The 23,378-nt window shown below is 48.6% G+C and overlaps 5 protein-coding genes across 5 annotated transcripts; 1 reads left to right on the top strand and 4 right to left on the bottom strand.

Annotated features, from left to right (window-relative positions):
* Window positions 1-180: 180 nt before the first annotated feature.
* GCG54_00005126 (uncharacterized protein) lies at window positions 181-1,272 on the bottom strand (the record flags this gene model as incomplete). Its single annotated transcript, XM_045405157.1, has 1 exon — window positions 181-1,272. The coding sequence occupies one exon, from the start codon at window positions 1,270-1,272 to the stop codon at window positions 181-183; it is 1,092 nt and encodes a 363-aa protein (XP_045264921.1).
* A 3,483-nt stretch (window positions 1,273-4,755) lies between these two features.
* On the bottom strand, window positions 4,756-7,380 carry GCG54_00005125 (uncharacterized protein; the record flags this gene model as incomplete). The annotated part of the gene is made up of 1 exon (XM_045405156.1): window positions 4,756-7,380. One exon carries the CDS (start codon window positions 7,378-7,380, stop codon window positions 4,756-4,758), a length of 2,625 nt encoding a protein of 874 aa, XP_045264920.1.
* Window positions 7,381-10,415: 3,035 nt separating this feature from the next.
* Window positions 10,416-12,002, bottom strand: GCG54_00005124 (putative exopolygalacturonase X; the record flags this gene model as incomplete). The annotated part of the gene is made up of 7 exons (XM_045405155.1): window positions 10,416-10,983; window positions 11,043-11,153; window positions 11,209-11,404; window positions 11,463-11,499; window positions 11,550-11,735; window positions 11,796-11,860; window positions 11,930-12,002. 7 exons carry the CDS (start codon window positions 12,000-12,002, stop codon window positions 10,416-10,418), a joined length of 1,236 nt encoding a protein of 411 aa, XP_045264919.1.
* A 1,114-nt stretch (window positions 12,003-13,116) lies between these two features.
* On the bottom strand, window positions 13,117-15,069 carry GCG54_00005123 (uncharacterized protein; the record flags this gene model as incomplete). Its single annotated transcript, XM_045405154.1, has 2 exons — window positions 13,117-13,344; window positions 13,597-15,069. The coding sequence occupies 2 exons, from the start codon at window positions 15,067-15,069 to the stop codon at window positions 13,117-13,119; spliced, it is 1,701 nt and encodes a 566-aa protein (XP_045264918.1).
* Window positions 15,070-16,114: 1,045 nt separating this feature from the next.
* Window positions 16,115-18,151, top strand: GCG54_00005122 (uncharacterized protein; the record flags this gene model as incomplete). The annotated part of the gene is made up of 3 exons (XM_045405153.1): window positions 16,115-16,208; window positions 16,280-17,624; window positions 17,674-18,151. The coding sequence occupies 3 exons, from the start codon at window positions 16,115-16,117 to the stop codon at window positions 18,149-18,151; spliced, it is 1,917 nt and encodes a 638-aa protein (XP_045264917.1).
* Window positions 18,152-23,378: the final 5,227 nt, after the last annotated feature.

The following is a 23,378-nucleotide window of genomic DNA, read 5'->3' as shown; positions in this document are numbered from 1 at the left end:
ATATCTCAAAGTCTCGCCCTCCTGACCGAGATGCCGACTGACACGGCTAGAGCCACGTTAATCCATCCTGCTGAACTCCGGCGCTGCATAATACACAAGACACATCACGTGCCGAATTTGACGTCGACAAAAGGAATTCGTTGAGGCGATTCGGCCTTTGAGATTCAAGATTTGGCCTCTTCATCTCAAAGGCCACCCCTCCTTCTCCCGATACAACGGTGGACCTGGCATATCGCCCTCGAGTTCCACGATACAATCCTCCTGCAGCTCTACAGGCCGCTCCATTGTCTCCATCTCCACAACAGTCGTCGAATCCAGCTGGGCGGCGTTTGGGTTGGGCGAGTGCGGCGCCACCATAGTCGCGCTACCTGTCGTAGCCGTACTAGGGGACATGAGTTCCAAGCTCGTTTTGCCAGACGTCTCAGCTTTGTGAGCCGCCACCAACGCAGGCGAGGATGAGTCCGCATGCATGTTCGGATCGGTGTTCACTCTCCTAAGCTTCCTCTTTCTTCTCCGCCAGCACAGCATAAATGCAACCAATGCAATCGCCAACGTGCCCGCCACGGAACCCACAGCGATCGCTATCGTCGTTCCGATTGAAATACCACCACCGCCGTCGCCTGAGTCGCCAGTATTCGATCCTTCCGGTGTCGTTGTCGCCGTCGCTGTCGCAATCGAACCTCCGCTCCCCGATTCCGCGGTCCCCGTAGCCGACACTGTCGCGCCGCTTACTCCGCCCGTCGATCTCGGCCCCGTGTATGTCGCACCCGGAACCGTCGGATCTGTCTCCAAAATACTTAGATCCGATGCTCGCCATCGAACCTGCACCGCATACACCAACGCCAAACGGGACGTTTGCTGGTTATTCAAGTCGTAATACGATGTCGTCGGTACTGTCGACAGACACTTGCTGTATGGATAGTCCGTCCCTGTATAGCAAGTATGTCCCGTCGGGCAACACAACCGCGCCGTCTCCCCGCTCACCACGCTGCCTCCTAGCCTGACATTCCCGTCCTTTGACGACGCCAGGGACGTCGGGAATGCGCAGCCTTCGGTGTATCCCATTGGACAAATGCCGGGGGAATAGTAGCCCCAGCTATAGTCGAACGCTTGTTTCCATGACGTGGGCATGCATACGATGCTGGACAGTGGCGGGGTCTCGGTGTTGGTCCAGTAGAGCGACTTGCAGAAGTCGGGCGTCGTGAAGACGGTCGTCAGGGGCGCCGCGCCGCGTTGTGTTGTGAGGGGATTGGGGTCTGATGTCGTCGTCATGATGGGCGATTCCTTTCGGTGTTATTATATAGGTAAGGCAAAGGTAGACGAGATTCTGGTTTCCGGCGTCGCTATGATCTCGCGAGATTCTCGCTCCCCGCAGACAAGGTAAACAATAAAAGGACAATATGGGTATCGATGTGTCGCTTCGGCGTAACGTCTTGCTTCCCCCAAAGCCCGAATTCACTCCATATCCCAAAACAAGACCACTCTCTCTTTGTCTTCGTCGACGATATCAATAACAGTCAACAGGAATCAATGTGGAAGGATGGAGTTGAATTCGGCTTGGCGATTTTCTGGTTTTGTTGTCCACCCAAGAAAGGATCCCTGGATTGCCGGTCTCCGGTGGGCGGTTTTGGGCGTCTGGACTGTTCTCTGCAGTGGGCCGCGGGCAACGTGGGCGGCCGGGAGGGACGTGATTGATATTGGGAATTTGGCGAGAATGTGTTGGCTTCGGACGGGAGATCTTCCCCAAATCGACAATTTCGTAAGATTTCGATCTTCGAAAGCTTTTCGAATGTTGTGCCCGAAAAGGTGAAGTGGTAAGGGAGAAGTGAACGGAGAGGGAAAAAGCACAGTCCAGGGTTTCCACGCAGAGAAAGAGGCAGCGCAAGCAGCAGAGTGGGAAAAGATGGATGTGGATGTGGACGGGATGGGATGAGTCTGGAAGTTTGACAATTGTCCGCAGACCGGGGAGCCAAGGGTTTCGGACGGTGCCAGTTGCGCTGAACTCTGCTTCCCACATTGGAGGCCTGCGTTGAACTTCTCTGGGTCCCTTTTTCGCCTGGGTCCTGTCTCTACTTTTTTTCCCTCTTCCTCGCTGCCCTTCGCCGCCGCGCCGCTCGATTCCTAGTCCTGGTCTAGCACGTTAACAGTGGGCAGAACTCTCTGCTCAGAAGGGGACAAGCGCTGCAAAGGGCATCAAAATTGTGGTTTGGCTGGCCGCACAAGGAAAGGCAGAGCGCGAGTCAGTATCAGGCGATCAGGGGAACGCTCCACCATGGCCCGTCATAAGTGTCGTAATAATGCAGAGGGTGTTCCCAGCAAGGTCGCTTGGCTGCTTTATCCAGCACTTTTCACAAGTCCTGCAACATTTCTGGCGAGCTCGGCTAGAGAGGTTGAACTAACGGTGTTGCCGCTAGCCGCCTAGTTTCTTGTTCTCTGTGGCCAGTTTTTCCGCGCGTGATAGTGATACCTGCCCTTTTAGCGGACGACGATGGCGTACTAAAGGCAGTTTGAACAGCAAAGCAGTGACGATCGGCTGTGAATACGAGCTTTGCGAGCGAACGAGCTTCGCTTGGTGTGCTGTTGACGTCAAGTGGCGTTTTTTGACAAGATGCTAATTAGCGCCGTTGACGGATATCGAACATTTGGGATTGTGAAAGAAGACGCGCAGAGGCCAAGGCCCGAGGGACGGACGCGCTTCTGAGGGCAGCAGCCTTCGCCTAGACAAGCCGCGGATCACGATACCAACTGGCACACCGCAGAGAGGGAGCAGTCCGATTTACCCATCTGCGGCCAATGTAACGTTAATAAAACGCTAACAAATTGGGGGAACAGGTGAACTTGCTGCCGACACCGCCCCTTGGTGGTCCCTCTCTCCCTCCCTGCGCCGGCGTGCCGGGCTGCCCGTTCCAATATATTGTTTTCCAGTCACTTATCCTGATCGGAATTTCATGATCACTCATAATCGCCGACTATCCGGCGGGACTCAGGCAAAAACTTGCTGCGCGTTCGGAAACAAGCCGCCTGCTTACTTGGATAGATGGATAAGACCCCACGGTGCGGTGCCATGTGGCCGCTGCGTGGCGTTGCAGACCCAGTTTCTCAGGGTGACATTCGCCTTTTCCAGAGTGCGGTTTCATCGTGAATTAAAGATTCTGCTCAGCCGATGGGAAGATGATACATCCTGAGAAGTTCCCACGATGCTGGATAAGCGATGCGGCCTTGGCTGGATGATGTGATATATGTTGGTTGTATTAAGGGGCTTACTGCATTCGTCTTATATGATATCAATGTAACTGCGCCTGTCGCATCGCGGGAAGGGCAAATCAAGGGCCATGCAGAGGCAAAGCATGGCGTGGAAAGGTTCACGTGGCGTTTGACCGAAGGCATGAGGTGTGTGGTGGGGACCGTCTGATTTTCTTGACAACTTTGACAGTTTTGACATCAAGAGGGAATGTGGCTGGCAATTTTGGGGGAGGGGTGATCGCCGCAACTCAATTGATGGGATGCAGGAATTCAATTGGGATAAATGCGCAGGAACTGATGACCATTGAGGCTTGTGAGCGCCGTTTGATCCCAGAGCCGCCGCGGGGCGCAGCGCGTTGGGAATCCCTGGCAGCACAGCCCGCGCCCGCCTCGTCCGACTCCGCGGACTCGGTCGGCCGGCCATCCCAACCCGCTGCGGAGGAGTTTCTGCTGCGTGCGTGACTGAAGCCGGGACAGGGACGAGATTGGGGGGACCCGGTCTCGACATGCCGACCCAGATTGACAAGTTCTGGGAAGAGGCAGCCCTACTGGGCCGAGGGCGGCGGCGCCAGTCCGACTGCCTTTCTTCACACTGATCGTGAATGTCTGAAGATGCCCGTGGAGAGATGCAGTGGACTCCTGGAAAGGGGGAGATACCGATGGGCGTAATGGAACATTGGAGCATTCAGGCATTGGAGCATTGGAGCATCAAATGAGACTATTGGATTGGGAGACGAAAGTTGCATTTTGCGGCCGGACAGATAAATCAGCAAAAAACGACTAATAGTAGAGAATGGAACTGCAAAAAGCGAAATGAGCGTCGGCCGACGGAGATGCTCAGGCAAATGCCTCGTGGGTGAATCGAACACCCGATCTCCTCATTACTAGTGAGGCGCTATACCACTTAGCCAACAAGGCGATGAGTGTTCCGAAATTTTGGCAGCTTATGTACACAGCCAAGCGAAGCTCCGAGCTCCGAGCCGGCTGCAGCTTGGCCGCGTCATCGGAATCCACGGCACACCCCGCGAGAATGCCAAGACCGTCGACAACTATGTTTCGACGTCAGTTGTTGATTCCAGCCTCCTGCTTTGCATTTTTGTCTTCACCTTGACATGTGTGCTGGTTTCGAGAGTTTACGACTTCCATCCCGAAGAGGTCGGATGAGGCCCGTCGCTCAAGGTTCACCGCGATGTCAAATCAGACGAACCTTTGCCTGTGACTTGCGAACACTCTTCCGCCAGAGTCGCCGACAACTATCTCCGCAGAACCTGTTGACAGGGCGCTTCAGTGATGGGGCATACTCCTCAGTCGTACAGAAAGCGAATATGCGAGACATTCGTACGGCAAAGACTCATCACGATCCACAAACAAACAAACATTGAAAGTTTCAACAGGAGCTTGTAATTTTATGTTCCTCGTCTTCTAATTATGCTAAACCCACCACCCCATGCCAGTCAAAGATGAAACTCCAATCATCAATCAAACGCCGGAAGATGCAAATCTCCAATGATCCTAGTATGCCGCATAAGGTCCGTAACGCCACCGCTTGCTGTTCTCCTCAACCCACCACCGCGCCACGAACGCCGCCTCCTCGGCCCACCGCGCCGCCTCGACCCCGTGCGTCTCCTCGATCTTGGCCAGGAACCCCGTGAAGTCGAACCCGAGCACCGGCTGCTTCTCCGCCGGGTCCTTGGCCACGTCCGTGAAGTGCCACTCGATGTTGTCCACCACCGGCACCACCATCCGCCAGTACTTGTGCCGTCCGTCGCGGACGCCGACCATCGCCCGCCCCGGATTGATCACGGTGAACTGCCAGTTTGCGACCTCGCCCTTGTCGGCCTCCTTGGATTGGCGCACGGGGCGTAGAAGCGACTGGCCCTCGTAGTTCCTCAACAGATCCGTCACAGCCTCGGTGCGGTCCTTCGACAGCGAGCCCGTCTCGATGAGCAGGTCGAGCACCGTCGGCAGGATCTGCTGCGCCGAGACGGCGTCGTTGATCGTGATGGGCGGCAGCTTCGGGTGCGAGAAGACGAGCGGCACGTGGTTGCTGCCAACGTTGGGGTTGTAGTACGACGCGAGAATATCGTTCTCGGGGATCGACAGCCCGTGGTCGCCCACCAGGATCACCAGCGTCTCGTCCGCGACGCCCATCTCGTCGAGCATGTTGAGGATCTTGCCGAGCCAGCGGTCGTCGTAGCCGATGGCGTTGATGTAGTGCGAGAGGTCGTCGAGCCCGCGCGCGAGCGGCACGTACGTCTCGTTCTTGGGCATGTTGTACGGGTGGTGGCTGGTGCTCGTGACGTGCGTGAGGAACACGCGCTCGTCGGCCTTCTTGGCGCTCTCGAACTGGTCGCGGATGTAGTCCTCGAGCGGCGTCTCCTCCATGCCGAAGTAGTTGACGTTGGGCAGGTCGACCTTGCCGAACTTTGCGTCGTCGCTGCGGAGGTACACGCTGTCGATGAGCCCTTCTTGCGGGAAGCCCATCTTCTTCATGAGGGCGCCGAAGTTGTCGTAATCGAGCGTCACGGACTGCATGAATGATGACTTCCACTTGTAGGATCCAAAGGGCTTCTTCTTGTCTCCGTTGCTGTCCTTCTCGAGGGTGTTAAGGGCCCCGAAGATGTGCGGGAGACACGGCTGGTAAAAGTGGTGGAGGTACTCGAGGTTGAAGTCGGCAATCAGGGGCGCGATGCCGCAAAGGCTGCCCGCGAGACTCTTGAGGGTGTACGTCGATGTCGTGTAGGCGTCGTTGAAGTTGAGTCCACCCCGGCTCTTTTCCTTCTTGTTCTTCTTCTTGTCCTCCGTCTCAAACCCATCCTCGTGGTCTCCGGTGAGGAACTTGGCTACCGGGGTCAAGGTCCTAAGCCGCTCCAGCGCATCCGGCGGAATCCCGTCGTAGCCCGCATGCACCCACGTATCTCGCAAGCGCCCTTCACTAATACCGAACCGCTTGAACGGGAACATGTCCTTCCTCGTGCTCTCCAGCACAATCGTCATAACATGCCGGATCGGCACGTCCTTGAGCTTCTTCTTCAGCTCAGGCAACAACTTGTCGTCCAAGTTAGAAATCCTCAGCGGGTCCATCGTCGCGTTGTAGTGCTTCTTGCCGCCATACCAGTCCTCGAAGCCCTCGGGTGCCACATCCTTGGGCAGCCAGGCAAAGGGCACCGCGTCGGCCAGCGCCGTCCGGTTGTCCCAGTCGCGGTTGATGCCCGAGTTGTAGTGCGGGACCAGCTTCTCCAGGTTCGGCGACGAGTTCTTGAAGTCGATGAAGGGCAGCAGCGTCGGCGTCCACGACATGAACGTCAGCGAGCTCTCGTGCGGCCGCAGCGCGCACATGATGACCTGCGCCAGCAGCGCCACGCCCGCGAGCGTGTACGCCGCGATCCAGAACATCCACGCCCACGGCCACGTCTTGACGCCGTCCCACCCGTGCGAGAGGTCGAAGCTGCGCCGCGGTGAAGAGTAGTCTGTCGTCTCCTTGGTACTGCCGTGCTCGACGTCCTGCTGCGGGACCTCCGAGTACGTCGCCCAGTGGGGCCGGCGGCGGCGGGCGATGCACGCGACGGGCCAGCACACGATGTCCGCGGCCAGGCCCACGGCGACGAACAGCACATCCTTGAGGGCCCAGGCGAGCACGGCGAGCACGGCGCAGACGAGCGCGAAGGTGAAGAGCCCCGTGAGCAGCAGCGCGCGGCCGGCGGCGTCGCCCGCGAGCCCGATGTTGGACCAGTGGATCTCGGAGCCGGACATGGCGAAGAAGCAGATGCCGACGAGATTAAGCCCGATCACGAAGCCGATGAAGAGCCAGCTGGCGAAGGCGGCTGCGCGGCGCAGGAAGCCGGCGTCGTTGTTGCGGTTCGAGGACAGCCATCCCCCGAGCAGCAGCCGCAGGATGATGAGCAGGACGAAGTCCTGCGCGAAGAAGGAGTAGCCCCAGTTCACGAGATGGACCGTCGGCAGGGCGGAGAGGTGGCTCTTGATGTGGACGAATTTGGCACCGAGGACGGCGAGAGCGGCCAGGCTGAAGACGAAGCGCTGGTTGGAGAAGCGCGACCCGATGCCCATCAGCAGTCGTCGGGGCGAGGTGAACAACCCATGGCGTAGCGAGTGGCCTGGTGAAGAGTCATGGTGCATGCTTCTGGGTACGAGTCGGCCAGAGCCGTCTCGCTTGTGTATTTGTTACGGGGAATAGAGGGAGTGGAGGTGAGTTAGGTATATGTTCAGAGTGCGAGGATGCAGAAGTTTGCATTCATATCTTCTTTTCCCTTTTCCCCAGCTTCTGCACGTCTCTCTAGGTATGTCGTGAAGATGGGGGGTGATGTGGATGTGAATCAAGCGAGAGGAAACAGCAGAGAAAACTAAAAAAGGGTATCGAAACGGATGAGGATGCAACGGCAGCAGCAACAGGGAGAAGGGACGGTAAGAACTAGCAAAACATCAAGGAAGGGGAAGGGGAGGGAAGGAGAGAAGAAAGGAGATTGAGGAGTCCCGGTCGAGAGAGCTTATGCTTATGCTTATGTGCCTGGTCTGCCTGCTTTTTGCTTCGTGCTTTGCTTTGCTTGCTCAATGCTGGCCCGCCGCCGTTCCTGACTCTCCTGGGGGCCGTTTGCTTCAGCCTTCGGGGTTGTTTGCCGACGGGACCCATGGCCCATTCACTCTTACTCGAGACTGGGGTACGAATAGGTGGATGGGATGGTGGACGGTGCAATTGAATGGATGGAAATGCCTGCCTAGGCCACGGTACGGGATACATCAGGTTAAAGCTACGACCAAGGGCTCCTCCGTTGGCAACACGCCCGGGTTTGCGGCACCGTGTGACAATGGCGCCTTTCTCTTTCTCTGCATGTAGAGTAAATAAGTACCTCCAGGCCCAGCTGAAGCCTGTTCAGCCAGCAAATTTGAAGGATGTGGAACAAACGAAAAGGAGATCTCCCCCGCAGCCACGATGCCGCCTTTTTTTCGCGGCACTGGGTCGGTCTGGAATGCCGCCTTAGCTTTTGCTTCTGCTTGCTTCCCGTTCCCTGGTTCTGTTTAAGCGAGAGTGTCGTTAAAAAAAAACGCCCCGGTCCTGTTCTCCGCCCCCCCTACGTTAGACACTTAGTATGTACCTTACTACCAACCCAGCTACCCCATTACACCAGTCACCAGTTAGGAATACGAGCAGGCGACCAGAAATGTCAAGAAACAGGGGTTATCCTTATGTCAGACGACTCCTGCCAATGAAAATCCTCCAGGCAGCCAGCCGTAGCCTCCTTCTGGTACGGTTACAGCTTGGGGGGAAGGGGGGGCGTATGTCATTGGATCAAATCCTACATGTAGGTACCTGGAAATGGGCGGGTGCATACTGACCTTACTTGTACATGCTTAGGCTAGAGCAGACAGACAGAACCAAGGGCCCAGAACCTGCAGAACCGGGCGGAAAGGCTCACATTGCACCTTACCTTAGGGGCGGCCCAAGGAAGGGGGGAAAGGCCAATCACGACTCTGCAAAAACGTAACGGCGCCGTGTGGATTGAACGGTGGCCATGGAGAAATTTCATCCTTTGGTGTGTATCAAGTTGTGGCTGACTCCTTGTTAGGAAACCTGCCCGAAACAAGCTTTCTGCCTGGGGGCGTTCCCACCCCTCCTAGAGAGCTGCAACCCAGCCCATGTCACGCGTGAGACTAGAGCCGTTACGCTGTTCTTTTTCTTTAAATACGCGGTACAGCTGAGGTTGACCCTGCTGGTAGGTAAAGATGGAACGCGCGGGAGGCGGAAACATCGTAATGACAACGGGGTGCCGTGCAGCTGGGGAAATTCAATCTCCAGTCTTCTGGACTCCCGGATGCATGCCCCGTTTTGGGCTGAGGGAATAATTCGGCCGAGGACTGAAGTGCTTGCTGGCATATGCGCCCGGTGGGATGGATGGATGGGCGCGTCCGCGGAGAAAAACGAAGAGATCAAATGAAAAAGATCAGCCGTACCGCCTCGAAGGATTCGCATCTGCCTGGCTTAAACTCATCCTAATTATGTAAAAAGTCAGGACAGGGCAGAGCTGAGCTGGGCTACGGATCGGTGCTTGGAGCCTTGCTGGAGCTGTAGAACAGAAAGGAAGAAGAGGAGACACGTTCATTCTGCTCTCGCTTGCTCTTTGCCCGGGCGACGAATCAAACGGGCTCCCTTTGAATTGAACCATGTTCATCCTTAATGTAAGCCCCCGCCCGAATGCGGCCACCGCCCATCAACCGAGCCCCTCGGGTTCCGCCCTGGTAATAACAATTGCTGCTGTTGCAGACCAATTGTTTTCTCTAGGTCGTACATAGGTAATGAGTGCACGGCTGCGCCTTCGATGCGTGTGACTGTGTGACATCAATCCTCGACCTACAAAGTACAGCATCGGGTTATGGCGTGGTTCACCCGCGTCATCGCCCGTCCCGTCCTCACAACACCGCGTCTTCGTCTGAATACCCCATCGCCCCGGCGTCGTGTGTGGTGTGTCGCGTGCCCTCCCACCTCGATTGATGGATGGACGGATCGGCTTGGCCTCACGTGCTCGTCAGCCCTTTTCATCTGAACGGGGCCGGGCGGCAACGCGGACGCTGGCTGGCCAAGATGTCAATTGTCAATTGGATGGTGTCTTGGCCTTGGTGGCCGCCATTCACGCGCACGGATGCCAATAGCGTCTTGTCACGGGCGGGAAGCTATGCTCTGTGACAAAGTTCGATGCAAATGAGGGAGAAAGAAAGAAGAGAAGGCTGGTTGTGGTGGTGAAGCTGAGGACAGCTCGAGGGCCGGCGGAAAGCCTCCCTCTCTCATCGTTATTCAGCCTGGGACCCTGAACTTTTGGCTTGCTTGCTAGCGCTTGCGCTACACGGTCACACGCTCGGGAAGTCTGTTTACCGACTCCCCGAGGGGGACCAGCTAGTTTATGGCGTTTTGGAGTTTATTTGCCTTTACGAGTCGATCTCCTGAGTCCTCAGTGAGTAAGTTGTCTTCTCATTGAAGCGATGAGATTGCTGATGATTTGACCGAACATGTTCTCGCAAACTATGATGAAAATATGTACTGGAAGTGAAAAAAAACAACGTGTGCCCGGCTACGCCAAGCCTTCTTTTTCCTTCTTCCCCCCCCTTCTTCAGAGGGTCGCATCCATTCCCCACATCTTCAAGCGCCCGACGGTTTAGCCCTGTCAACCTAAACTCTTGGTGGCCGTCGCCTTGGCAGTCTTGGAAGTCTTGGTCGTGCCGCCGACCGTCACGTCCGTGGCGCTGCAGGGGAAGTCCAACTTATCCGTCGATGCGATGTTCTTGCAGATGTACTCCGCGCCGCCCTTGGTGCCCACGAGCTTCGTGCCCGTGGCGGTGATGTCCTGGCAGACGTCGCTGCACACCATGCTCACGACCTCGGCCGCCTTGCCGCCGGTGCCCGTCACGTCGATGTAGTGCACGTCGCTGATGGTGACGCCCGAGGGGTGCTGCGCGCAGGCGGCGGCGGAGGTCATGTAGCACTGGTCGATGACGATGGGCAGGTCGACGTTCTTCATGGTGAAGGTGTCGAAGGTGACGTTCTGGACCACGCCGGTGCCGCCGCCTGATGTGGACGTGGCGGAGGCGCTGCCGCCCCAGGCCTTGATGCGGGCGCCGTTGGACGCGTTGACCATGGTGATGTTCTTGGCGTAGATGTTGCGCACGATGTCGACCTGGCCGGCGTACTGGCCGAGGGAGCCGACGGAGATGCCGTGGGAGCCTTGGCAGTAGCTGATGGGCTGTCAGTCTTGATACTCGGGCAAAGGTGATCTCTAAGTTAGGTGACTCACAGGTTCTTGACGGTGATGTCGGTAGAGTTGGGCTTGAAGGAAACGCAATCGTCGCCATTGATGACGGTGCAGTCCGTGATGGTGACCTGGGAGCTGCGGTAGGTGTCCCAGCTGGTCTGGTCAGTGTCTATGTCGGACAGCTTTAGGGCAGTTGGCAACGGCTTACCCATCGGTGTTCTGGGCCTGCTTCCCACTCGTCTGGACAGAGTTCATGTTCACGTGGCTGTACGTGACGTTGGTGCAACCCTCGACAAGGTTGTGCCAGAAGGGGCTCTTGTTCATGGTGATGTGCTCGACGAGGACGTTCTTGGCGTTGAGCAGGGTCAACATGATGGGACCCGTCTTGCCGGCCGCGTACCAGGCTACATCAGCAGTCAGTCAACACTCTTTATTGCCGGAGGGCAAGTATTAGTCACGTACCGTCGCCTCCTCCATTGTAAGAGCCGCCGCCGTAGATCTAGAAAGAACGTCAGGAATGATCGCCGTTCCAGAGAGGGGAGAACTTACATGAATGTTGCTACCGCCGATGGCCCACGCGGTGTAGGCATCTTGGTAGGTAAGCTGGATGGAGTTCTTCTGCCAGTAGCTGAGATCCGTGCTCAAGCTGACGGTGCCAGAGAGCTGGATGGCGATGTTGGACAGGTCCTCCGTCTGGAGCACGGAGCCGATGGTGTATGTCTTGTCAAGGACAACCTGGGACAGCAACAAGTCAGCGTCCTGATCACCGCGCCAAGTATCTTCGATCTCACGCACGGTTCCGCCATTGTTGCACTGCTTCAACGCAGCCAGGATAGCAGGGGAATCGTCAGAGGTGCCGCCTGTTGTTGGGTTTTATCAGCTTATCTATCGCCTTGGGACAAGGACCATGGAGCTTTAAGGTTACGAACCAGCAACTTGGCACGTCAGAGCCGCGGCGGAGCTGACGGCGGCAAGCATGGAGATAAGCGTCTTGGCAGCCATGGCGAACAAGCTAAATCAAGCCAGCGAGGATCTCGGAAAGAAAAGCAACAAGATGCACGTCAGTATTGTTTCTACCCCAGATGCCAAGACATTGAAGGATCCTTATATGCAACCCTCCCCATTCCCATGCTGTTTACGCTGGTGAAAGGGTCCAGCGAACTCCTCAACCTCGTGAGAAAGTGAATTGCTTCCGACGGAAGATTTTGGGGCCTCTTTCTGCTGTAGACACCGCGATGTTTTCCCGTCCAATCAACCGTGCCATAGTCGATGTAGCCATCGCTATCTGAGGCCGCCCTTCCTGTCCTATGCCAATTTCCCACCATTGAGTGGGAGAGAGTCCCCACACGTGGGCGAACCTCAACCGGCACGGCACCTGGCGAGAGAATTAGAGTTGGCGAGTGCCCCCCTACCGTTGCCGCTGCCGTTCACAACCAGATGATCAGAGGGGAGATTACTTAGTAGCTGCCTTCGTTCCTGAGATAAATTGCATGCGATCCGAAGTATCCGAGGCCTGCTGGGAGCTAGCCGGCTTCCGCGTGGTGCTTCTGAGTCGTGTGCCGATAACCGAGTAAAGCATGCATTATCATGCAGGGGGGCGCGCTTCGACCAACTGGAGGGAGTGTACGGATATGCTGGAGTTCAAGATCACATTGGGAAACGGAAACGGATGCACGGCAAGAACCTGTCGTATGTTGCTGTCATTTGCGGCTCTGCCTGTTCTCACAAAGGAGCTGAATAGTAACTTATACGACAGACCTAGACAGGGCGCCATGACAAGAGGCCTTGAAGAAAATTCTTATCAGACGAGAAGGAATTGGAATTACTGGCATTAGGAGATATCCCCTTGGCTTTCTGGTCGAAGCTTCAAAGCAGACAAAATAGCCTGGGCTCTCTCTGTAGGCCAATGGAATAAGTGAGTCTGCTGCCGGTATTCCATCCAGTAGATCATCCCGCCAGGGAATGTTTTGTATTTGAGAAACTTTTAACCGGTGACTATTTTGAGTCTTCAGCATTGAATCATGCTTTCGGGGAAATATGTGACCATGAATCCTTCCAGCCAGTAAAGTGTTCATTCCGGACAGCTTCTTTCAGAACCACTGACGTCATTCGTTTGCTATGTGTTGGGAGAATCAACAGAATATTCATACATGTCCCTGCTGTCCTCAGAATCAGAGAACCACTCTTGAGGCTGAATTCGAGACAACAAGTCGATTGCTCCCGAATTGGGCACGGTGTTAAAGTACAATAACGATTGGAAGGGATGGTGGTTGAGAAGGAGGGGAATCAATGCATCGCGGTAGTGCAAACTTAGTTCGGTTTCACAAGCATGTCTCCACCGCAACTCTTCACCAGAAGTATAAGGTATGTCTCGACCGCTTGGCCGATGACCCATTGAAGGCTTTCGACTTATAGGTACAGCCCAGCTGTGGAGAAAGAATGTCGTACAGAATCGGCATGTCTTACGTCCAAAGTGCACACTAGTACAGTCTTTCTCCTTGTTCTCATCTGCGATGATAATTCGACGTAGGACGACATTGGTTTGAAACCTTATTAAAACCCCGTGCAAGCAACAAAGGACGTCTCCCGGGCGAACGTCAGAATTGACCAAGAAGGTCTCGTTGGGAATGGGGTTCGGGGTTCGGGTACTTTTGGCAGACTTGTGCCAATCTTGTGGTTTCTTAAAATTGTAAAGCGTTCGCAAAGACTTGAGTTGCGGCGGGATGTGCAATTTGGGGTGCGTTCCAGTTCCATTTCTTTGGTCTTTGTGGCCAGTATGTTTGAACAAACCCAACTTTTCGATGATCTCCGTTGGATCTGCTTGGCTTGCTGTGACTCTGAGCTCGCGATGGTCTAGGTCTTCGGAGTCTTCCTTGTGTATCTCCGCCATACCGGAGATTTCAATAGTCGCAGATTCTTGATGGAATAATTGAGCATTAGACGGACCCCACGCCTGAGACTCGAAAAAGGCGATCACGTCCTCGTCAAGACCGCGAATTTCAAGTACATTGCGAACTAGACACAGGACGTCGTGCTTGTCTGCCACACACTCATTCTTGTAGTGACTATACAAGAGCTTCGTGAGATCTCTGAATAGAGGGAACCATGTTGATTGCCCATATATGACCGGGAGATTCTGTCGTATAGGGTCGTTCCGAGGAAGCAGAGAGAGAAGAGCGTATATCTTGTCCACTGCCACAGAAGCCTTCGCGGTTCTATATCTCGCTACCAGGTCTATGAACGTCGATATTTTCGTCAACTCAGACCGGTGGTTGCAGAGCTGTGCGCTGATAGAAATTCTCTCCAGCTCTTTGCGTTTAAAGATCCTCCGCTCTTCGCGTTCATCGAGATCATACTTGAACGGGCCAGATTCGCGTGAGTCAGCACTGGAATCTGAACCTTCAACTGAGGAATCGATGAACGGGGAGGGATCGATGAACGGTGAATCGATGAATTTCGTCTTGCCGGCGTTGACAGCATGATCAAATTCACTCCACGAAAGGCTCTCGAGTCCGTAGAAAATATTGATTTCTCTTGCGAGGATGATCTCTTGTTTGATCCACACCCTATCAAAGTAGGGCAGTAGATCAAACTTGTGCCGAAGCTTGCCAATCTCTCGATCGTTGCCGGATATGAGGATTTCTCGCACATTTCCTAGACTTTCGCCAGTTCCCAGGCTCGCAGCCACCGACGAGGCAGAGGAAAATATCTCTCCCATCATAGCGACCTGGTGGCCTTTCTCCTCATCATTGCCTTGGTTTATGCAGAGCGAGTCTATCCAGAAGTTGACGTCGCTAGTATAGCCGTGGTGCCGCATCTGCCAAAGCGCGTACCAGCAGTTGAATTGCACTCGCATCCGGAGCCCATTGATTACAACGGGAAGTTTCGGGATAGGCAAGCCCCAGGCGTAAGATATAGCGATGTAGGATGGCCGACTATTCTCTTGGAAATCATGAACCTCCAAGCTGAAGGCGTATTCGTCGGTTCCGGTTGGGGACGGCTCCAGACGGAGCAATCTGATTTGCTTGGCAGGATCGGAGAATCCCAGGTGTTTGTAGAGTGATGACATCGTCTGTAAGTGTGGGTGATGCTGCCTGACAGACTAAAATTTCAATACGAGACTCGGAGAACCAATTGAGAGGCCCTGATGATGAGGTAACAATTGAGACGAGAGATTTCGCAGACGAGCCTTGTGAGGACATGGGCGCGCAGTACAGGTTTAATAGAAGCAAGGGCTGATTAGTTGGCCGATGCAGGATGCAGGGGCAACTCCAAGGGCGAAGACCGATGCCATTGGGCTGTGCCGCAGTCATCTACCTGCTTGATCTGCCTTCTAGGCAGACCAGTAGAAAATACACTTCAAAAACAACAATTATACTTTCCAAATGGTTTCCTGAAACCAAATCATGATCTCGACTGTTCGCAGTACTCACCAAATCGAAACTGCAATCCCTCCTCTCAATAGGCGAAGGGCGGGTGAAGTGCATTTGCTTTCTGCGTTTATCTTAATATTTCTCCTCGCCCTAACAGGCGGGCTAGCGAACTTCCTGACAATGCTACTCGCTACCACGAAAAAGAAGATCAAGAAGGAGATGAGGCTAAGGGTTCCCGCGGTGATGACAGTAATTCACATCCGCCGGTGCCAGCGGTGGTCAACCTGTAAGTGAATGGAGGGTCTGAACTTGCAAGTCTCACGGTTCACAACACGACAACCTGCGCGGATCCGATATTCCAGTCCAATCGCCAGACTCGTGAAAATCAACGTCGCCAAGCAGGTAATTTAAGCTTGCAGACATTTTTTCGGATGTTCGCCGGATCAGAATCCATCGCGCCGCACAGAAGCGTCTGTCTAGGCAACGACGGCCGTTTTGGGCGCTCTAGCCCGGTGTTCCAGGCTGCCGGGCCACTAAAACTGTTCTTGTTCACTGCCCTGGTTCCAACAGACTACCCCTATTGGCCACACCGAACATGGTTATGATAGGCAGAAGGGTGCTAATGGGGATTCCGTCCGTACCAACAGCAATAGAGAAATAGATATAAACACTGCCTTGAGGCTGAGTAGGTTTTACGAGCAATTGACGAAATTCCTCTCATTCGACCATAAAAAGACCAAAATGTCGTGGCGAAACATTGAAGACATGAAGCACATCACTAAAGGGGTTGACGTGGTCAACCCTGAATACAAGCACCCTCAGCTGGTGATCGTCAGTGAGTAGAACCCCTATGCAGGAGCCCCTTGTCAGCCCAGACTTCTAGAACATTGACACATCTCACCCAAGACGATGCCTTTGTGCTTCCCAACACCTTGGCAACCCAATTCGCCTCCCTGTTCATGAAGGGAAAGCTCTTCAGCGGCAAAGACCCAACCCAGCCCCGACCGTCCGATGAAGATGAGCAGGCCCTCTTCTGCCGGCCGTACAGAGAATGGGCGCCGGCGCCGTACAACAACCCCCGGATCCGGGTCGACAACGCTCTAAGCCGCACAATCAGCATCATCGGGGGCATGGGCGACCTGCTGAGCATCGTCATGACCACGAGCACTGAATGCGACCGCGACCTGCACCACATGAAGACGCGGCTGCTCCACGGCCTGCCGCCCATGTCGCTCACACGCTGGCGGCAAAAGGGGCTTCACGAGCTCGCCAACTTTGAGCGCGCGTGCGAGCATCTAAGCCAGGTCGTCGACGCGTTCGAGTATATCAACCTCCCGCAGACGCAGGACCGCATGCGCAAGGCGGCCAACGGGGTGTGGGACACGTGCAGCGATTTTGAGAGGGCGCTGAACGCCTACCGCAGCGAGCGCGGCCGGACGTCGATCTCGGTGACGGCGATGTGGGAGGAGTTTCTGGTGGACTACTTGAGCACCGTCGCGGAGAGGGCGCATGCTTGGACGTTGGCGCGGTTGGATGAGCTCAGGGAGGTGCAGTGGGCGAGGCTACAGGGGACGGTGTCGATGCCCATACAGACGTTGATGCCCATGCAGTTGGAGATCCTGGACAAGGTGCACGATCTCACGGAACTCACGAACAAGGTGGACACGCGGATCATGCTGCCGCTGCCCGGGTTCCGGCTGCAGACGCTCACGGCGGCCATCCCGCGGATACGGGACAACTGGGACGGGTACCAGGGCGGGACGCCCATGACGGCATTCCCGTACAACATGCGGTTCCGCTCGAAGGTGTACGCCTTGCGGTGCAAGTGGCTCACGAACCAGGCGATGGTGCTCTACACCATGCGACAGGGCGCAGACGTGAGGCAGCGCGGGGATCCGGTGCGGAGCGAGGAGACGAGCCGGCTGCAGGCGCATGCGTATGTGACGGCCAGGCGGGAGTTGCGCGGGCCGTCGCAGGCGATTACCGGCGACGAGCCTTGGATATGTGAGGTGAAGAACATGATGAACCTGGGGAACCGGTCCCTTCGGACGTGGGGGTTCGTGGGGTACCGCATCTGCTACGAACACTCTGATGAGGAGTGGAAAGCTTTCCTGGAGAAGTTCAAGAGCGACGTGACGGCTTGGGGGGACGGGATGCGTGGGGCTGGTGATGTGAAGCCGTTGTGCAAGGTGCGGTGGCTCGATGGCCGGGAGCATGGCATTCCCGAAGGTGATGTCGAGGCGGCGAAACGGTAAGTGTTCTGATGTCGCGTTACTTGGAGGCACCTCTGACATCTACAGACATTACCAAGAATACAGCAAGTCGCCAGCGATGGCGATGTTCCTTCCGACAGGCCCAGACTCGGTCTTTTTGGCTGCGGACAAGGCGTCCATCGAGTCTTATCTACATCCGATCCAGGACAATGCCGGACCCGTCATTCCGGTAGGCGATCTAGGAAGCTTCATCCTCGCCGTCAGAAGCGCGGATAGTGAGAGGCAGAGAAGGGGAAGGGGAGGCGAAGAGGGCGAGGACGCGGCAGACGAAGCGAATGACTTCAACGGCATTCTTAGAGTGCTCGGATCAGTCCTCTTCGACGACCTCTGGGCATCCCTATTCCGCCACACTTTCCGTCTATCGGACCTGGCGAGGATGGCAGAGATCCATCCTCGGCAGGTCTATGTCGGGCCAACTGTGCCCATGGAGAGAGACGGCTGGCGGAAGTCGGGCACGTGGAGTTTGACGTTGTTGAAGTCGTTTGAGAAATGGCAGAAACAATGACGTTACTGCTCGCTCGACTCAAAGGAGGACCTGTACACGTACAAGCCTGTATACATAAAGATACCATCGTTGACTCAATAGTACCATCTTTTCTCGTCTCATTGAGAACGGTCGTTGCCCAACGATGAAGCCTCTGGGGCCCTTATGCGCGTTGTAGAATTCTCGGGGTCGCAAGCCAATTGATGAACTTTTCATCGTGGATTACACCATGGGCCTCGTATGCCCCTTATCCCTTTAGGGGCAGAAAATAGCTCAACTATACTCTTTTTTGTGACTTTTAACCACTTATAGGGGGTTAGAGTAATTATAGATTTTTTTGAAACTCTCGCAATAATTAGCTATAAATTAGCTAATAAAAAAAAAGCGATATTCTTATATAGATTAATATAGCGATTATTTTTTTAATCTTTTTTTTTATTTATTAATTATAGTTAAATTTTTAATTAACTATAGAGGTAAAAAGGAAGTATTTTATAACTTAGGCTATAATCTCCTTAATTAATAATATTAGTCTTTTTTGCCCTACTTAATAACTTTCTAGCTAATTAGACGTATTAGATTTTAATTAGTATATTAATTAGTTATAATAAGCTCTTCTTTATAACCTAACCTCAACTACTTTAGCTTTCTTTCTCTACTTACCCTAAATAATACCCTCCTTAACCTACCTTCTCTACTAATCTATAACGATAATAATAGGGCCTCTAATAATAAACTAAACCTTATAGAGGAGGCTAAAGATAATAAAGATAATAGTAAGCGCTTTTTTTTAGTATTTCTATTATTTCTATAGTTAATTTTTACTTAGAATAGGATTTTTTATAGTTAACCTCTATATTATAGCCTCTATTATAGCTAGCCTTATAGCTAGCCTTATAGCCCCCCCTAGGGTTAGTATTATTATATGAGAATAACTTTAGCCTTAAGTTAATATTATAGTAGCTACTAAAGGTATAGCTTAATAGCAGTATATTAGAGGTATATTATTACCCCTCTTTTTATAAACTTCGCCCTACTAACTATATTATAACCTTTATACGCCTTAATAATAAGTTAGCCTTTAATATTTTCCTACGCTTTATACCTACTAACCTTATTACTAACTAAGCTAAGTAGACTAATTAGTAGTTTCTTCTACGTTAAGTTAGTACTAATAGCCCTCACTAAGGCCTTAAAAGGAAGGCGTTACGCTTTAATAAGGCGTTTATTACTAGCCCTACTAAGGTCTATATCTTTCTTACTTACTTTATCTACTTATTAATATACCCTACTACTTAGTAGGATTACTATTAGTCTACTATACTATAGAGGCCTCACTATAATCTCATTAACTATATCTTAAGGGACTATTTCATTAGTCTTTACTATAATTTTCACTTATAGGACCCTAATATACCTAAGCCTCCTATAGAGATCTAGAATAAGATTTAGCTATAGTTAGACTAGATCTAAAAAGTATCTCTCTCACTCTAAAACCTTAGCTTTATTATTACTATTAATAAGTATATAGTATACTTTTAGGGATACTCTTATAATATCATTAAGATACTAAAAAAGCCTATTAAAGTTAGGTTTAAGCTATAGGTAGCTACTTAGTAGGGCTACTTCCTAGCTTAGATCCCCTATATATATACTAACCTCTTATCAACCTCTAAAATTATTACTACTAAAAAAAAACCCCTTAGCGTTAATATCCTACCTCTATAGCTCCTACTAGTTTAAGCTATAGTAGAGGTAATATAAGGTTTTACACGCCTTACTAATAAGTTAGTACCTAAGAAACCTTATATACCTAAGTAGTTAGTACCTACTTAAGCTATTATTATCGCCCTTATATAATACCTACTTACTCTTACTTATCCTTAGCTAGAGAGGGCTACTACTTATTACTACGTTTTTATTAATAACTTATTTACTACTATTAACCTTATTTAATACCTATATTAACTATAGCTACTTATAGCTACTACTAGTACTACCTAGCTAAACTCTAGTATTATTAAGCTACTTAGGTAGTTATAAGCTAGCAATAAAAAGAGTAACTTTATACTATAGGGCTAGCTTTTTACCTACCTAATACTAGATAGCTTTGCCTATTAGTTTATATTTAAAGATAATATAGTTATACTTCTAATTAGTAGTATATTTAATAGCAGGGAGATTACTACTCTATAGGTATATAAACAACCTAGCGCTATATTAACTTTAGTAAGAATAGTATATATCCCCTTTAAGATCCCTCTTATACTTATTAATATAGGGGACTCTTAGAATTTACAGTCCTCTAAGAAGGGTTATAAGTTAGCTATAGTACCTTATTAGCGCCTACTTATACCTAATATTATTAATAACTATAACTATAGTATAAATAGCGTTGATATTAGCGACTAATATAGGGCTAATTATAGTAGCGTTAGTAAATAATGCTACTATTACAGCAGCTAGTAGCTTATGGCTTTTAATTACTTACTGTTAATATATAATATTCTTTTATAATAATAATAATAATATAAGAATAATAATAATACTTAACTTATTTTAATAATCTATATAAAATAAACTAATAAAGTTTAAGGTATAAAACCTTATATAAAAATACTCTATTTATTATAACTTATAACTATAATATTAATTATGTAATATGTATAGTTATATAAGCACTTTATGTAATTAGTAGTTTAGTAGGTTATGTTTTAGATTATCTTTCCCCTTACTTTTCCCTACTAGAGGAGGAANTTTCAGATTATCTTTCCCCTTACTTTTCCCTACTAGAGGAGGAAACCTACTAACTATATAATAAATAATAACTAGAGTTATTATAATATATTGATTCCCTTATTATTATCTATATAATTAAATACCTATAAATACTTAGGATNAATATATTAATTTCCTTATTATTATCTATATAATTAAATGCCTATAAATGCTTAGGATTATTACTTTTTATTATAATATAAGCTTATTTATAACCTTATACTATATAGGCGTATATACTATACCCCTAAATATACTTATACTTATACTAATAGGTTATAAGCTTAGCTTAGAGATAACCTCTATTCCTTCTACTTCTTTATTTCTCCTCTACCTACCTATAAAGCCTTACCTCTACTTAAGAGTTATATATACTAAAAATTAATCTTTTAAACGCTTTTCTATCTATACTACTTATATAGAAATTAATATACTAACTAGACTAGTAGTTTAGTTCTATAAGATATACTTCTTATAAATCTATATAACTAATCCTATATAAATTAACTATACTTCTATTAATCCTTCCTTAAGTAAATAGTCTCTTACTATTACTTTATTTAATTTATATCCCTTAGATTATCTCTTTAAACTATCCTTTAGTTTATTCTTAATTTAATTTAGACCTATACTTATAGTATAATAGATTTCTTTTTAATTAATCTACTATATAGGATATATATCTCCTTAGTCTAATAGAAATCTAATTAAAGAAGATATTAATTAAAGAGAAAGAATAAAAACTACTCTTTTTATTAGTTAAACTCTAACCCTCTAGGTTTATAACTATTATAACTTTATTATAAGAACTACTATACTATATATATAATAGCTCTTTAGTTATATAATTTTACTATCTTTTAACCTTTATAAAGCTTATAACTATACATTATATAGTAATAAGGTAATAATAACTAATCTTAAGGTCTAATTCCCTAAGCTTATAAGTTCTAAGAACTATAAAATATAAACTATATATATAAAAGCCCTACTATATAGTAAAGATATTACTATAGACCTTACTAAGCTTATATCTAAAGATAATTTAAATAAAAACTATAAGGCTTTAAGTTATATATAGTTATTTTATAATAATAGTCTACTTAGGGTTATAAAAGATAATAAAGATGTTTATATAGCTTAGAATTATTTAAAATCCCTATATAAGCCTATAGGTTTTATAAATGAGTTTTTAACCTATAAAGAGTTCTTTAATACCTCTTTAGATGATTTTAAATCTATAGAAGATTATATAAATAAAATAAAAGAACTTATAGATAACTTATCTTATAATAAACTTAAACTACTAAATTAAGTAGTTATTACTTATATACTTAATAATTTAAATAAGATTTATAAAGCTTTTATAACTTCTATAACTTAATCTCTTAGGACTAACTTTTCTATTTATAACTTAGACTTTTTATATATTAGTCTTATAGATAAGTATAAGAGAAAAAGAGGTAAAGAAGTAATTAATAATATTACTATTAAGGGTAATAAAAATAAAAAACAAAATAAAAACTAAGAAAATAATAAAAAGAAAGATAAAAATAAGATAAGTAAAAAACCTTAGAAAAAATAGAAAGATTTATACTATAAAAATTATAAGAAAATAAACTATACTAAAGAAAACTATACTTTTCTATATCCTAAAAAAGTACTTAGTTAGTAGAAAAAGCTTTCTATTAATACTACTAATACTAAGGATAAAGAAAAAGAAGTAGTTAATATAACTACTATAGATAATATTACCCCCTATATATCTATTAATAATCCTAAAAATCCTATAGATTTAATAGATTTATCTTCTAATAAAGAAAAAGAAAATATTTTCTTTAAGAATATAAACTATATTACTCCTAATAATATAAATAATAATACTAATAATCCTTCCTTAAGTTATTTAATTAACTAATCTTTTATTAAGGAAAAAGGAAAAGTAAGGAGTTATAATAATAAGAATAAAAAAACGGTTAATTTTTATATTAATACTATAGCTACTATTTATATAGTTAATAACTATAACTTTATAAAAAATCCTATAAAAATAAATAAAATAATAAAATAAGGAGAAGTAAAAACTCTTACTTCTACTATAAAGGGTAATTTAATGATATATCCTAATAATAGTAATATAATATTAAAAGATATTTATTATATACTTAAACTAAGTATTAATCTACTTAGTTAATTTAAGCTAGATTCTTTAGGTATTACTTCTATTACATAGAAATAACCTATTTTATATAATATTAATAAAGATTATATTATTGCTATAGGAGTAAAACGAAATAACTTATATTTCTTCTAATTTCCTATTAATAATAATAATAACTATATATATAATACTACAAATAATAATAATATAAATAATAATAATAATAGCCTCTAACTATAGCATGAACGTCTAGGATATATATATATATAAAGCCTTTTAAAATTAAAGGATAATACTATTATAAATATA

This window comes from Colletotrichum gloeosporioides (genome assembly GCF_011800055.1).
Source record: "Colletotrichum gloeosporioides strain Lc1 chromosome Unknown consensus_40, whole genome shotgun sequence".
In the NCBI taxonomy this organism is placed as follows: Eukaryota; Fungi; Ascomycota; class Sordariomycetes; order Glomerellales; family Glomerellaceae; genus Colletotrichum; species Colletotrichum gloeosporioides.
This window is presented reverse-complemented; position numbering and strand designations above follow the sequence as displayed.